At 35.5% G+C, this 16,389-nt stretch overlaps 1 protein-coding gene across 1 annotated transcript; it reads right to left on the bottom strand.

The window, feature by feature from the left end:
- Positions 1-4,974: 4,974 nt before the first annotated feature.
- ath (ATP-dependent RNA helicase DHX33) lies at positions 4,975-12,929 on the bottom strand. The gene is made up of 13 exons (XM_073080588.1): positions 12,569-12,929; positions 11,937-12,146; positions 11,406-11,628; positions 10,626-10,810; positions 10,286-10,361; positions 9,981-10,168; positions 9,139-9,312; positions 8,653-8,777; positions 8,437-8,561; positions 8,182-8,346; positions 7,972-8,100; positions 7,490-7,627; positions 4,975-6,866 (listed from the first exon to the last, which is right to left on the bottom strand). Exons 1-13 carry the CDS (start codon positions 12,784-12,786, stop codon positions 6,723-6,725), a joined length of 2,100 nt encoding a protein of 699 aa, XP_072936689.1. The 5' UTR covers positions 12,787-12,929; the 3' UTR covers positions 4,975-6,722.
- Between the last annotated feature and the right edge of the window lie 3,460 nt (positions 12,930-16,389).

Raw genomic sequence — 16,389 nt, 5'->3', positions numbered from 1 at the left:
GAGTGACAGGCATCCGCGTCACCCTCCGCTCATTACACACCTGTCTCGTGCACGCCACGACACACTATTTATACTCTACCTCACCCCAAAATCTATTTAAATGTCGCCGTAATGTGCACCAATTTAAAACCAATGTTCGTTTTGTTGAATTGATTTGGGAGGCTTTCTTACTTCCTTCTGTAATTTGATCAGAAAGGTTTCACATGTCACCCGTAATATTCGTCGCATATTATACTTTCCCTCCTTAAACATGATATTTTTGTGGTTGCTTTATTTTTTATTAATCTTTGCAGAGTTATATCAGATACCAAAACTAATTAAAGTATTATTTGCGTGCTGTTCCGCTATGAAATAGCTATTGAAGAATTACTTTTGAACTGACTGATTCTGCTAACTATGATCTGATTAAAAAAAAATAGTAAGAAGTAATTCTATGTATAGTATTATACCAATAAGTACATATTTTTTAATAATGTATTTAATAAAAAATAAACTTGTATTATTTACTGATATAATACATCTCCGATTATAGTAGTAACAAAATAGCGTCAAATCATGTTACTATTTTAGAAAAAATAACACCAGAAATACGGAAACAACATACTACAGCCTACTTGAAAGCCAAGATTATTTTCCGGATACGGGTAGACGCTTGGTAAAGAAGTCGTAACCGCAAACAGACTATCAAGAATAGGAAATAGCGGGCGGCCGCGGACGCACGCACGGAAATGAACCGTCCGCAACGACCCCACTCGCACGCACTCGCACGGCCCGTTCATGTAGTTGTTGTAGGTTGTCTTGTCATCTAGCGAAATGACGAATAGCTTACATTCCACGTTACTTTTTTACTTTCTTTTGCGCACATTAATAAATATTTTATACCCAGAAGCGTTCCTTTTTTATGTCACCAATCTATAGATATTTTATTTCCGACGAAATTAATTTCCAACGAATGAAATTTCATTGTTACAACTTACAAAAACAAAAGAAATATTATATGAACCTGTCGGAAAATACGCAATGGTAACAATAGTGTGCCGAGTCAGGGCGAAGGAGTGACAGGCATCCGCGTCACCCTCCGCTCATTACACACCTGTCTCGTGCACGCCACGACACACTATTTATACTCCACCTCACCCCAAAATCTATTTAAATGTCGCCGTAATGTGCACCAATTTAAAACCAATGTTCGTTTTGTTGAATTGATTTGGGAGGCTTTCTTACTTCCTTCTGTAATTTGATCAGAAAGGTTTCGGGGATCTTACTCGGGAGTGGTTCAGTTTATATTCGACGGCAGCATTTGTACGGCACATTTGCTTCCAATTCAATTCTCTACTCGGCTCGTTGCAGCAGTGAATGAGCCATCGCTGAGATTGTCCCCACGCTCGCGCGCCCCGCCCTTGCCTCGTATCTATCGCACAAATATTTGTTCGTAAGGGAAATCGTGCACACTGTGTAACGACATTATGTATCGATTATGGTGTGTGCTAAAAATCTACTTTATCTTTCTAAACAAATTCAGTATTTTTCTCTCAGTTCTTTTACCTAGTCCGTTTAAAGTTTGGTTAAAATATGCAGATAAATTAATCAACACTAAGCAACTGCTAATCAAGCAGCACCAGGCTTTACTATTAAATGATTAATTATTTTCTTAATGGCCTTAAAATGAAGATTAGGTAAGTTTTATCCACCAACGTATACACCACCCCACACGATTGATTCTACGATTACAAATAATAATCATAAGATTCCTACTTTTATAAAGTATGATGTGGCTAACTACAGCAATTATATAATGATAGTACGTACAAGACAAGCATCTGTCCTTGCACATCTCTCGTGGTTTCGGAAGGAAACTAACGATCACCGGGCGACGGGGCCGGGCGGCGCAACACAGGAAATATGAATGATTTATGCTCAGTGTTTAGAACGGCCTTATGGATTTCTTCTTTTCAATATATTGTAAGAACTGCTATTATTACAAAAATATTACAGACAAATAATTTTCCAAAATATACCTACCTTGATTTTACGGATAGGTAATAAATCTTACATCGGATTAACGAAGAGCCGATTTTTTTATTACTAAACAAGTCTAGAGATAGAACTTAGTCCACATACTGTATTCAGTAAAAACACTAAAATTATAAAATTTCACAGGCATGCTTCACAAAATCCAAAACCAATTTATTATGTGATTAAAATTATTTGAGATAAAATCTTATATAAGTCTCTACGCATATACCTAAGCTAAAGTTTTATGATTATGAATATAAATAAATTGTACAACAATAACACAAAAATGTAATATAAACAATGCATATGTCGAATAAATATAGCACCAGAATTTATCCACGCAATGCTTCCGTATTTTACGCATTATTCTAATAAGCTTGCTTACGAAGCTTTTCTTCTAAGTTGGCTCTCGTTTTTCGCGTCATTGCTTAACGATTTCGTATACAAATACCTCTCTTGAGATTTGATTATTCTGCATTATGCCAGCTCGAGGAGGACCCTCTCATTTTCGAGACAAATTGTAATGAGATTAGACAAACGATAATAAACATAATAAATTTCCTAATTTTTCCAGGATAATGAGTATACTTAGAATGATTTCCATGGATTAGGGTATTTTCATTTTCTATTTTATACATAAGCTATTTAAAAACCAAAGTAAATTAAATTTAAAGAGGTACAAATATAGAGTTATCAAAAAATAGCGTTAACAGCCTTCGCTTAGACAAAATAAGATTTCGATCAATCAAACTCTATCATTCATTACCTATTAACGCAAACTACTCGAAAGAAAAGTAAGTCCATAAATTTTCGGGTATTTATTAGTTCCTCTAAGTATCTTAACTTCGGAAAGATGAAGACAAACGGAATCCGACAAATAATGGACATCAATAAAAGCAACACTCATAAACAAGTTTGTTATTGAAAATTAGTTTTTTATCGGCTTCTGGAACGATTGCCTGCTTTCTATTGTCTGATAATATTAATTGTGACTAACAATTCAATATACAACGGAATTCATGGTATATTACTAATGTTCTAACGAACAGAAATTCAGCTAAAACCATACCTACGAATTCTACACAACAAGAAATCATTTAAATATAAATAATGTATATAAAGCATAAGCAATTAACGTAGTAGTTGGTTCTTACTTCTTAATGAGTACCCAGCCTAATACTTGATAAAAGCCCCAGTAACGCACATCTCTCAGGTATGCAAGTTTCCTCACGATGTTTTCCTTCACAGTTAAAGCAAGTGACAATTAAATTCTAATACGTAAGTACATAACTTTGAAAAATCATTGCATTTGAGGTGTTTGGGGTTGAACCACGGACCCCTTGATCAATAGGCGGAGTTTTACCCACTAGGCTATCACTACATGTACATCTAAAGTTTAAATTTAAGGCAGTCGAATTCGAATCATTATTCTGGACGTGCGGAAACGTCCATGTTCGAATGCTTTTCATAACGTCTTGTAAGCGTATGAAATCTATGTAAATTACATTTGCCCAGTGTTTGATTAAGACCGAAACTTAGCTCATTCCGTGAATTCTCACTGCTAGTTGTATATTCTACGAAGTATATAGGTGTTGGTATTACGGTTTGAATACAAAAACTTCATATGTAAGAATAATAAATAATATAATAATTTTCACATATAAAGTCAGTATCTCATTTGTTATGGGCATCTACGTATACATGTGGATACAACATTGAAGGTAGGGTATCTACGGTGGCAAATGGAAAGCTTTTAACTTGTAAACGAATTTCAATACCTTCCATTTGAACGGAGCTCAGTGATAAGGTATGCCGCGTGACACTACCAAGGATTTGGGAAAGCTGTCTATTGAAAAAGACCTCTTATTGATATTTCGTCCTTTTTCCGCCGTGACAACTGCTCAGATGCGAAATTAAATTCCTTTGCTACATATGGCATTTATGAAACCTACTTACTTATATCTCTTGTTGTATTCGTGGAAATACTTTGATTTATAAGATGTTTTCTAGTCGTGACATAGATTTTTTGTTTTATTGTTAGCCGTGTTTGACCTTGGGTTCACTTCATACAATATAGACAAACCTATAATACTCATTTTGTTAAACATACCCAACCAATTAAAGGAGTGTGCAGTCTGCACTTACGACAATCATCTTAAATTGAAAAATAATTTCTTAATTATGGCTAATGAAACTTATATAGCGTGTTTATGTGTAAATGGTTTCATGGCCAGATGTTACTTTTATTGATTCTATTTTTTATAGAAACAACGTAATCAATACCCGGAAGTGATTAAATACCTTCATCTTAGTGTGTATAGATAGTATAGATATTAGATAATAATTAGATAGTATAGATAGATTGTAATTAAATATAACTCGGAATGTATTATTAATTGATTACTTTCAGTGGTATAATGCGGGTTCGCGCCACCTGGGAATGAATTTATATTATTATTATTATTTTATAATATAAGAGTAGCAGACCAGCATGCAGTCCACCTGATGGTAAGTGGCTACTGCCGCCCATAGACATCAACCCCAGATAGGATTAGATATTCCTACCTGAGGTCGGCCACAGAGGCGCCGCTACCCCTGAGGACTAAGCTGGAACGCCTCGGAAAATTCTGTCTCCCTTACCACACCCTTCAAACCGGAACACAGCAGCGCCTAACACTGCTGTTATTAGGTAGAAATAGGTGTGGCGGTGGTGCCGCCGGAGTCGAACCACAAAGGGTTCTACCACCTTCAATATTTGCCGCCCCCTACAAATAAAACAAATAAAAGGTCCTAAAAGCGTAGACCGAGTGGGTAAGTTGCGTTTGAAAAATGTAGAAAATAAACATGTTTAACGTTCTGTGCAATTTTCTTATTACAAAATTATATTTATTATACGTTTTGAAGTTAACATAAAAATAAATATTTTATGATTTTGGGAAATATACAAAAACTACGTAGTACTTAAAAGTATACATTTTATTTTAATAAAAATTAAGTTAAAAGTAATACTTGCATTTTTAATTACATCCAGAAAAATATAAAAATGTACATAATATTTGATAGTTATTTTAACAAGTATAGATTCTTAAAATTACGGTTCTTAAAATAAAACAAACATACTTTATATTTTACAATAAGTAGATATTACGGAAGGAATGGCGCATATTTAGTTTACTCAAATATAATAATGGATTTAGAAAATACATTGATTATCGCTTTGTTTTTGATTATCTTATATCGCTTTGTAAAATAATATTTAACAGTGTAATAAAGTAGTGACAAGATATATCCTATATCACATACTAATTGAGGTTTAGTTCAAGGAAAAATATGTGAGAAATGGTAATAAGCATTTAAGAAATTACATGAAGAGTAAATAAAAAGACAAGTAGATTGTACTAGCGGGTCAATAGGTAACTTACTGTCTATACAGGTAAGCTTAGCTGCTAACTTCAAACATACAAAATTGCATTTTTGGTCATACATATATTCTGAATGACATCTTTGTAAGCCCAATTTATGCACAATATTCAAAACAAGGATAAAAAATATATATTACTACTATATTAATTTATAACTTTAATTTCTAATTTGTTTAAACATAAAACAAGATTTTACTTTAACAATGTCAATAGCAAAATAGAATTAGGCGTTGTCGAACATGTTGAACACATTTACCGTTATCATACAAAAATATATATTTTTACAATGCAATAATCACAATATTATTATCAAACACACTGAAGAACAATAGAAGGAACCACACTATTTTTTTCGTTCTTAATAAAGCTCCTTAACAATCAGTTTATACATAAGTTATAATATATATAAGTCTTTCACACTAATAACAAACTTATATCTCTCTATTTCTTCAACAGCAGTTGGTACAAATGAGGTACATTTAACAAGTCTTACACTCTTAGGAAAACAGTGAAAACTAAATACACCCTTGTGATTACAATTACAAAAGTTACATAGAGAACCATTTACATATACATTCATTATGCGGTGTTGCGTATTTTTAATGAAAATCGGCTGTTAACAACTATGCATTACTATGAAACAAAATACTCAATTGATTTAAGCTCTTCATAAGTTAGCCTTTATTTAAGACACAGATCTGTGTTTGAATACAATAGGCACTAAATGGCAATAAATGTAACATAAATGCAACACTTAAGATACTTTGAATACTTATTTTAAACCACTAGCATGGTTGCGTTCGAAATTCAACTTACACTTCGCTGATCACAGAACACAGGCACATTACATACGAGTTTTTTGTCAGTACAGCCGGTAATGCTCCAGCGTAAGCACCACACGTAAATACGCATCACAAAAATGTCCGATCGATTTCGTTCATCCTCTTGTCGATTGGAGACGTTTAACTAGCCACACGTAAATACGCATTACAAAAATGTTCGAGCACGCGGTTCGGTTATCCTTGTGTTAGTTGGAGACGTTTAACTAGCCACACTTAAATATGCATTACAAAAATGTCCGAGCACTCGTTTTCGGTTATCCTTGTGTCCGTTGAAGACGTTTAACTAGCCACACGTAAATATATATCACAAAAATGTTCAAGCACGCGGTTCGGTTATCCTTATGTCCGTTGGAGACGTTTAACTAGCCACACACGTACGTATTACAATGTCAGAGCGATTTGTTTATGCTCTTGTCCGTTGGCGACGTTGAAGTAGTATTGGTCACCTCGCAGCGCGGCAGCGGCGGGCGTAGTCGGGCGCCACCTGCTGCAGCCAGTGCGGCTCGATGGCGGAGACGGTGCGCAGGTAGGCGCGCCGCGACAGCATCAGCTCGCCGTACAGCAGCGCGGGCGGCGGACGACGCACCTGGAGATACAACGATATATAGTTATCGCTAAACCGCTAGTCCGCTCTGAAGTTGTTGCGAGCAGGTGTAGTCATACAATTTGCTATGACGACGCGATTCATTTCTATATTCAGAGTGGACTAGCAGTTTTACGCGGACTACACTTAGTAATCGATAATATTGAACATTAACCTATCGATATCGAAGTATTCACATATCGTTTTGTAGAAGAATCAAACAATTGGTATTTTTTTATAATTGAGTTATATATAAATAGAAACATCTATGATCGTTTTTTTTTTATTTAGATTTTGGAATTGTCAACTCTAAAAAAGACAACCAAAGCTACGTTATTACGTTGTAATGATAAGAACAATTGGAAATATGCTATATTAATATTATAATTGGTATAATGTATTATGATTGGATGTTTAATTATTTAGCTGATTATTTTTTAATACACGATATTTTTACTCATTTCTTCTTTTATTTACCTAATTCCAATAACTTTTACTTTTGTAAAGATTTTAAATTCCTAATAACGCGTTTAAAACTTCCATCGTTATGCAATATCAATATATTCAGGCCTTCAAAAGGACAAAATTATCGATAGATAGATCGTGTAGCACAACCCTATACACACCAGTACAGAGGAGGGGTGCAGCGAGGCCGCCCGCGCGCCGGCCGCGCCGCCCGTGGCGTAGCGCGCCGCGCCCGCGCCGGGCCCGCCGCGCGACCACGCGCAGTTCGTGAACAGACCACTCAGTAAACATTTCAGTAACTGAAATAAAAACAATATGAAATGCACACCAATAATTAATCGACGTGACGTTATTTCTAGACCCATGCTGCGATCTGACTCGAGGTTCGATCCCTAACTGAAATTTCGGTTTCCATTTAGGAAGATTTTTTAAAAAAAGTAAGATTTGTCTCTTAGGTATTTAATAATTATAGTGTTGTCAATCAGGACAAAATCCTGAATAAAAAAGTCATTACACACAAAGTTAAGGAACAGTGAAACTGTCAACTAACGAGAATCGCTTAGTCAATTTATACTTCAAATGAACCACGAATAAAATTGCCAATTCAAAGAACAAATATAAGAAAAGAAATGTGATGTAATACCTGATCAAGTGCAGTACCACAACTAGTAACAGTCATGTTCAATCGCTGGCACACTGCAAACAGTTGCTGCCTTATTTCAACAGCATAAGATAAATTCTTGTGATTTAAATAATTTTCTTTACACCATTGCTGTAAGAAAAAGAATAGATTAACATGATATTGTAACATAAGTTTAAATTTTTCGAAAAAAATGTTTATACAATTACGCACCTTTTTCATTGTAGCTTTACAAAATGCTTTAAAAACATTTAGAAGTGTTATGTGGTCACCGAGCGGCGATTCAAATTTTTGTTTCATCTTATATGCTTCATCCCTTTTATGAAGTGGCGTATAAAACACATTTTCACTAGACAGTACTGCTACCAGACTCAAGGCCTTGAAAAATGAAAATGATATATTAAAATCGCCTATTAACATTATACAATAAAATGATTTCTCAAACAGCATAGAACACTATACAATTACCTCTTCCAAGCAGTTATAATCAGGAGCATTTAATAACACTTTAGAATACTTGGGGTCAATTGGAAAAGCAGTCATTTTCTTGCCCAGAACTGTCAACTTAGGATTTGTCTCATTATCTATGGCACCTGGAAATGAGAATTTACTAAACGTTTTAATAAGATATTGATGCATCAACAAACAACATATGTATGTTACTTAATAATCGTAATATCTTACCCAATTCCTTAAGTAATGTTAGTGAAGCTTGTATGGAATCTTTGGGAGGTGGATCAATAAACGGAAAGTACCAGGGATCCATTCCGGACGCTATTAACATTAATAATGTTGACGACAGAGGGCACCTGTAATTAATTATATTTATTTATTAGTTGTACCAACAAAGTAAACACTATAACATTGTATTGGAGGCAGCTATACAGTAATAATCTTGGTAAGTGTTACCTCAGTTATAGGTACAAACTACATGCAAAACATATTAATAAAAAATATCTAATAACAATACAAGAATGATGATCAAAATATTATAAATTGGTAAATTGCATTATTATATTAAAAATAACATACAAATAAGCAATAGCAAATTGTAGATATTAGCAGGACGAAGACGGCGCGAGGCCCCCGGCACCCGTCCGCTGCCCGCTCTCGTCCACGGGTACATAGCTGCGTTAGTGTGCCGTGCAGTTTTACGCGGACTATATATACCTGATGATCTCGGGCGTGTGGTGCGGCGCGCGCGCGGCGAACTCCGCGGCGGTGTAGAGGCGGTACGCGGCGCCGGGCTGCGTGCGGCCCGCGCGGCCGGCGCGCTGCCAGCCCGCCGCCTGCGAGCACGCGCGCACCGCCAGCCGCTCCGCGCCCGTCGCCGTGCACCACGTCCTGGTAACATAGACCATACATAAGTATACATATCTCACCGCCTTACAATTGAAGGAAGCCGTTAAATGGCTTAAACAGCTGACACCTGTCAGCCGTTTAATGGCAGTCATGGTTTACGCGGAACAATGCCGACATGCGCAGTTAAGTAGTGCAAAAACACGAAATCGAAAAAAATTTGGAAAAAATATTATTTCATTCGTAAATGCTCTAATAATGTAATAAAATGTAGTTACATTTTTTTAATATTTTTCAAACACGAAAATAGATGACAGTGACAATTTCAACTGTCAAAACTGGTTACATTTATCTTGTTAGGAATGAGTAATCTTTACTAATCTATGCCTGATACAAACAACTCCCTTATACATCGCTTGCGACACTTGCACATACACTATCACTGCTAGCCATGCATCAGGTCTAAGGAAAACCTGCAGCGCACAGCTCAGACACAGGGTATTCAAATGAAGCCTCAGATATATTACTGGATCATATCAAATTAGACATACATTTTAATATAATACAATATTTAGGTACAATTTGTATGTGTTGTTTACTACTGTGTACATTTTTAATTCTTACACATTTTTTTCATTATCTAATGGACTTTTTTGTATATTGTATTATTTCCTACATAAATTGTTTTACATTACAGATCTAACAATGTTTACCTTTCTTTCACAACACCTGTGTCTATTACACACTTGATCTGGGGTATGGTAACAGACGCTTCGGCAATATTCGTCGCCAGCACAATTTTCCTTGTACCAGGTGGTGCTTTTGCCCAAACCTGAAGTTGCTTTGCAGGAGGAAGACCAGCATATAAAGGACAAACTCTTATAGGTGGTCCCGGTGTCTCCTGTTATATATAAACAATAGTCAAGCACATTGTTCAAGCACAATTAAGTTCATAACATTTTATATGATATATTTATTTATATACAAAGATATAGTTTAATAATGATTTATAACTTACCTTAGCTATTTGCTTAATATTGCTCATGACAGTTTCAATTTCTTCTTGACCAGTTAAAAATACTAGAAAATCTTGACTGCAAATTGAAAAAAAATAGTTAATTTCTATTTATGCAATAAAATGTACTCAACTTGGAAACAAACACTATATATTATGTTGAACAGGAATATCAAAAAAAACCTACTTTTTCTAATTGGTGGCATCACACAAGCATTTAATTCCAATTAAATTGTTTTACGGCAACTAGGAGCTTTTACAAATATATCATTTTGTTTAGAGAACTATTAAATGTCGAGAATATTACTTTTATTAAAATTTAAAATCAAGTGATAAAACCTACTTAGCTGGTGTTGTCACATGCAGCTGAAATATAGCACATAATGCTGCATACTGGTAATCTTCGTGTTTCATTTTCGAGTGATATATAGTAACAGGGTATGTTCTGCCTTCAAGGTATATTACCGGACAGTTGTCATAATATTTACTAAATGTGTCTACGTCCATGGTAGCAGACATTATGATTACCTGCAAATTAAAAACCAATATTTATAAGAATGGGGGAAACTCGATGACTGCATGGATGACTTCTTTTTTATAATATAGGAGTAGCAGACGAGCATGCAGTCCACCTGATGGTAAGTGGTTACTGCCACCCATGGACATCTGTAATCAACCCCAGATAGGATTAGATATTACTACCCGAGGTTGACCACTGATATGCTGCTACCCCTGAGGACTAAGCTGGAAAGCCTCTGAAAAGTATGCCTCCCTTACCACACCCCTTCACAACGGAACGCAACAGCGCCTAACATTGCTGTTATTAGGCAGAAATAGGTGTGGCAGTGGTGCCGTAGGAGTCGAACCACAAACCTTCTAAGTGACTATCAATTTCTTAGAGTAATTTATAATAATGACGCCCAGTGATCAAAATTCAACCATAAACATATTTTTTTTAATATTCTCTTATGCACTTATGCACAATCAAGCAAACAACAGAAAAGTGATTGACAAACAAAATATAAAAAAGTATTATGACTAAAATATATGTATAGAATGTTATTATATTATGAGGGTGTTTATTTACTTGTACAATAATAATAATAAGAAATGAATAATTCACCTTCAGTGTATTAAGCTTATGGCTATTTCTCTCTTTCTGAGCAAGTTTCACTATACCAAAAAGCACATCAGTGTTAACAGTTCTCTCATGGGCTTCATCTAATATTATAACTGAATACTTCTTCAATAGAGGGTCAGCGACAGCTTCCCTAAGTAACATTCCATCAGTCAAATATTTAACTTTCGTCTTTGGACTGGTAACGTCTTCAAACCTAACTGAATACCTGAAATTAAATTTATAAATGTGATGATATACTCAAATAATAATGTTTATTTCTTATACTACATAGTTTTATGTAAGTATTCAAACATTAGCGGATAGCTATAGTACAATCATTAAATTATATCCATTATTTTACTCACAAATAGTAAACTGAAAACATACATTGACATAACAATGAAAAGTATAATACAAGTGAATAGAAAGTAAGGATGCTTCAGAATTATATATTCCTATGAATTGTTTAGAAAAGATATAAAAAAACAGTTAGTGTGTCTAGTAAATATGTTAAGAAATTAATATATGTCACACCCAACAATATTCCCAATTTCAGTATTCATTTCAGCAGCCACACGGAGTGCTAGGGTGATGGCTGCAACACGCCGAGGCTGAGTGACGGCTATCATTCCCAAGCCCTCCAAGCGCTGTTCGTGGATCAACTGTGGTATCTGCGTTGTTTTACCACTACCTGTTTCACCGATTAATATCATTGTATTGTGTTTTCTAATCTCTTCTAATAACCTGGAATAAGTAAAGTAAATTTTACTAAAACCTGTACTATAAAATAATCATAATAAGAAAATATATGATGGACAATGGTCATAATAAATCACTTGAATTGAATCAATATTTGGTCTAACCAAATTTGGTCTTGAAATCTATCTCTCGCATTCGCATTCCATATTACAACTGAATCAATGTTGGTACAATTGCATTAAACCAGATTCCCAAAAGGCCATGTTTAAAATAAATCTTATTTCTTTTATATGATCATTGAATTAAAATGTTTCCATTTCTATAGAATATTAGAAAACTATAAAAAATAAAAGATAAATAGTAAATTATTATGTTATTTTACTGTTTTAGTAATATTATACTATTTAAATTATATATGACAAATATTTGTAATAATTATTTCTTACACGTAATGATTAAATTATTACCTTCCCTTAACAGCATACACAGGCAATAGCTTTCTGTTTTCTTGTACATTCTCAGCAACATCTAAATTGTTTTTCTTTTGCTGGTTGAGTTGTATCACATGTCCATTTGTTTTGATCACTTCTGTATTGTCGTCGCTTAATTTCATCCTTTTTACCTTTACATTATTAAAATTCTTGTGTTGTTTTTGAGCTCCAAGTGCTGCATATTTTGAATCCATTTTAATAGCAGTGTGGGTTATATTTTCAAGACTACGAATTCACATTTTTTCAACATGCGTTCTTGTTTTTGACCGTTTACGACGTTCGTTTCGTTTCCGTAATTCCTTTGCTTTGCTTTGGCCATGTGACAGTGACAGTTGACATCAATGACAGTTTATCATAACAAGACACTATTGACTAGTATTGCCAAAACTTCCGAACTAAGCACCAGTAAATCGCCCATAAAACATATAACGGAAAACCATAAAATTTAATAAATATAAAGATTTGTTTTTATTGTTTGTGATTAGGCAAAAGGGAATATGCACATTTTTATTTTATTATTTTAAACCACTTATCACATCGTTTTAACATAGTAAAAAATATAAACAATTTTTATAACAATTGAAATATTTTTTTAAAAATTATTTAAAGTATCAATAAAATTTGACACATTTGAACGCCGCCATTTTACGCGCTCTTTGAATGACGTCACGTAGCGTGATTTGTATTAATATTGATGATAACTGTATGCACATAAAGGTATTATTAAACGTTTTCAGGTTTCATCGCTATTTACATCATGGGAAAAGGCTAAATAACCACTTTTTAAATATTTCCAAGAGTTATTGTGCAAAACCACTACTATAAATACATTATATAGTGTTTTTTCTTTTGCAAAAGTTGCGAAAATACGAAAAATGTGGTGCAAGATTATAGGAAACAAATAAAGTATCTCCAAAATCGCATTAACATTTATATTTACTGTAACAAACAATAATTTTAGGTAAATGATTTTAAAATATTGCATTGATCATCTACTTCGTTAGGTACTTATCGACTTCTACAACAAATACTATCATTTGAAACACACAAAATGCTTTATAATCTATTTTAATATTATAAAGATAGGTGAAGATAGGTGATTGGTTGAAGGTGGTAGAACCCTTTGTGGTTCGACTCCGGAGGCACTACCGCCACACCTATTTCTACCTAATAACAGCAGTGTTAGGTGATGCTGTGTTCCGGTTTGAAGGGTGTGGTAGGAGACAGACTTTTCCGAGGCGTTCCAGCTTAGTTCTCAGGGGTAGCGGCGCATCTGTGGCCGACCTTAGGTGGGAATATCTAATCCTATCTGGGGTTGATTACATATGTCCATGGGCGGACTGTATGCTCGTCTGCTACTCCTATATTATAAAAAAAAAGAATATTAATATAATAAGTTATGATCAGTTAAATATTTCCGAATTGACCTATGCATAAAAACCAGTTTATTCATTTTGCATATTTTAGGTAAATAGTCCGATTGTGCTTTGACAAAACTACTTTCAATCATTGTTCTTGATTATTCCTAATAATACTATGTAGAAAAATCGCACTAGGTAATAAATAACACTGTAGGAATATAGACAAAAACAATTTTTCTCTCAAACAGTTTGAATATCGACGCCGATAAACATCGTAACACGCTATGTGACGTCATTTTTCGATTCGACCAATGGGAATGCGTTTTGCAAATTTGAATTTCGCGCGCATAATTTACGATTTTTGATTAAAGTTTTAAACAATTTAACACGAAATAAAGAAAAAATAATGGTTTAGATGTAATTTCAGGACCGAAATGTACCGAGGAAAAAAATAACAAGCAAATCTAAATCACATGCATATTCCCTAATGTGCTACCTAATGGAAAGTAGTCAACAAGTATGGACATTTGCAAAACCAGAGAAGTCGCCAATGCATCGCCGGCTTTGTATGAGAGCTCTTTTTGCACCTTTTTAAAGAGCCTCATGTTATAGCGCCTCAAGAATACGTCAGAAGGAAGCTCATTCCTCCTGAGAACGTGCGTGCAAACTGAACCTTGGAGGACCGCCACGAGTCCAATTGGTGTAAGTGGAACTTCATCTTTCGGCGCGTGGTGAGATGGAGGAATGCTGACGTAGGCACCAGGTCAAATAGTTCCTCGTAACGCTCACCATTGTAAAGCCGATAGAACACACAGAGGGAACCTACGTCCCTCCGCAAACTTAAAGGTTCTAACCGATCGGAGATTCGGGCGTTTATGCACGGAGTCAAGTCAAGTTGGTATTGGAGCGCCCCTGTCCAGAGATGCGAGCAGTTCTACGTCTGGAATCTCACTTGTACACTATAAGGCAGAAGCAGTTGCGCCGCACTCCGCTACGTTTTGTTCAAGACGCCTAACTTGTTTGATGCCAACACTTTTACCGATGGTGAGCGTAATTCCTTGAAATCGCGGCGCTAGGACAAATGGGGCGTTTTTTAACGGTAATTTCGCAGACTTCTATCTTCGTGGGGTTAAAATCAATAAGATTAAGTCGACCCCATGTCGAGACCTACTCCACAGAGTTATTGATTTCAGACAATTCGGATTCTGCTATCTTCCACGAAAGTCCGAGAGGTGTTTCAATGTCTATACGTAGCGTCTTCCGTACTATTATCTGCATAGCAATGTATGTTGCCTATTTATAACATATCTATGATATGTAGAATGAATAGTGTAGGAGACATTACTGAGCCCTGGGGCACGCCAGCGTTTACAGGTTTCGTGTCAGAGCAACACCCATCAACGACGAAATAGTCAACAAAAAAAATATTTCATATTATTGTTTTTCTATTTTGTTTTATTTGACAGTATGACGCAATGACCATAGCGTTAAATATTTGTTGGCATTTTTGTTTATTAATTCTCTTGCTACTCTAACGCTAATTTAACGAATTTTAGATATAGTTGGTATTCCTTGCCATACCATAATAAACATCTTTGATATCCTTATCCTAGAACTAATAGTCTGACAAACTTTCATGTACTCGTAGCGGTTCAGAAATAGTTATTTGTTGCGTGCTTCATGAGCGGTTTTTCAATTTCCCTGCATAATTTTGTTTTTTATAACACGTAAAAAGTTACATTATAATAAAATTACAACCATAAAATTCGTTATTAGATGTTAAGTATACTCCTGAAATTTTTCCACTGTTTTAGGTAATTTTAGCAATCTTGCAACATTACAATTGCTAGTGGCGATCCAGTCACAGCCACACGCACAAAAAGTTTGTCGAACTATATGTTGCTATCATAAATATATTATCCTACTGACATAGTGTATTTATGGTGGCTTTTTTATATGTTCACGAGGGGGAAACCTTCAATAGGTACCCGATGCCTTGGGAGCGACACAGGGTTATGTGGGACTCTTACCGCACTTAAACCCCCCCGGTCCCCGTCCTCAGCGCTGCGTAGAGGACTCCGGGATCTCCAAAGGAACGCAACCGGAGTCCTCTTAGCACATTGCCCTGCCGGGCTCCACCCAGGTAACTTATCGCTCACCGCACCGTCTGATGCGTACGACGGTATGCGACCACACATACCGCCGTCCTTCCCGGGGCCGTTGGCTGGGTGGTTCGAGCTCCCACTCTTACCACCCACGACCCCAGAAGCCCCCTTTTAGTCGCCTCTTACGACAGGCAGGGGATACCGTAGCCCTATTCTTGTCCCGGAACTACAGGGATAATATGTATGGTGGCTATCATAGATATATTATCCTACTGACGTAGGGTTGCTAGAGGTTGCTATAGTATTTGTGACAGTGACAAATTGACTTTGA

Source organism: Epargyreus clarus, unplaced genomic scaffold (assembly GCF_041222505.1).
Source record: "Epargyreus clarus isolate Ecla_fem2 unplaced genomic scaffold, WU_Ecla_fem_2.2 ptg000015l, whole genome shotgun sequence".
NCBI lineage: Eukaryota > Metazoa > Arthropoda > Insecta > Lepidoptera > Hesperiidae > Epargyreus > Epargyreus clarus.
This window is presented reverse-complemented; position numbering and strand designations above follow the sequence as displayed.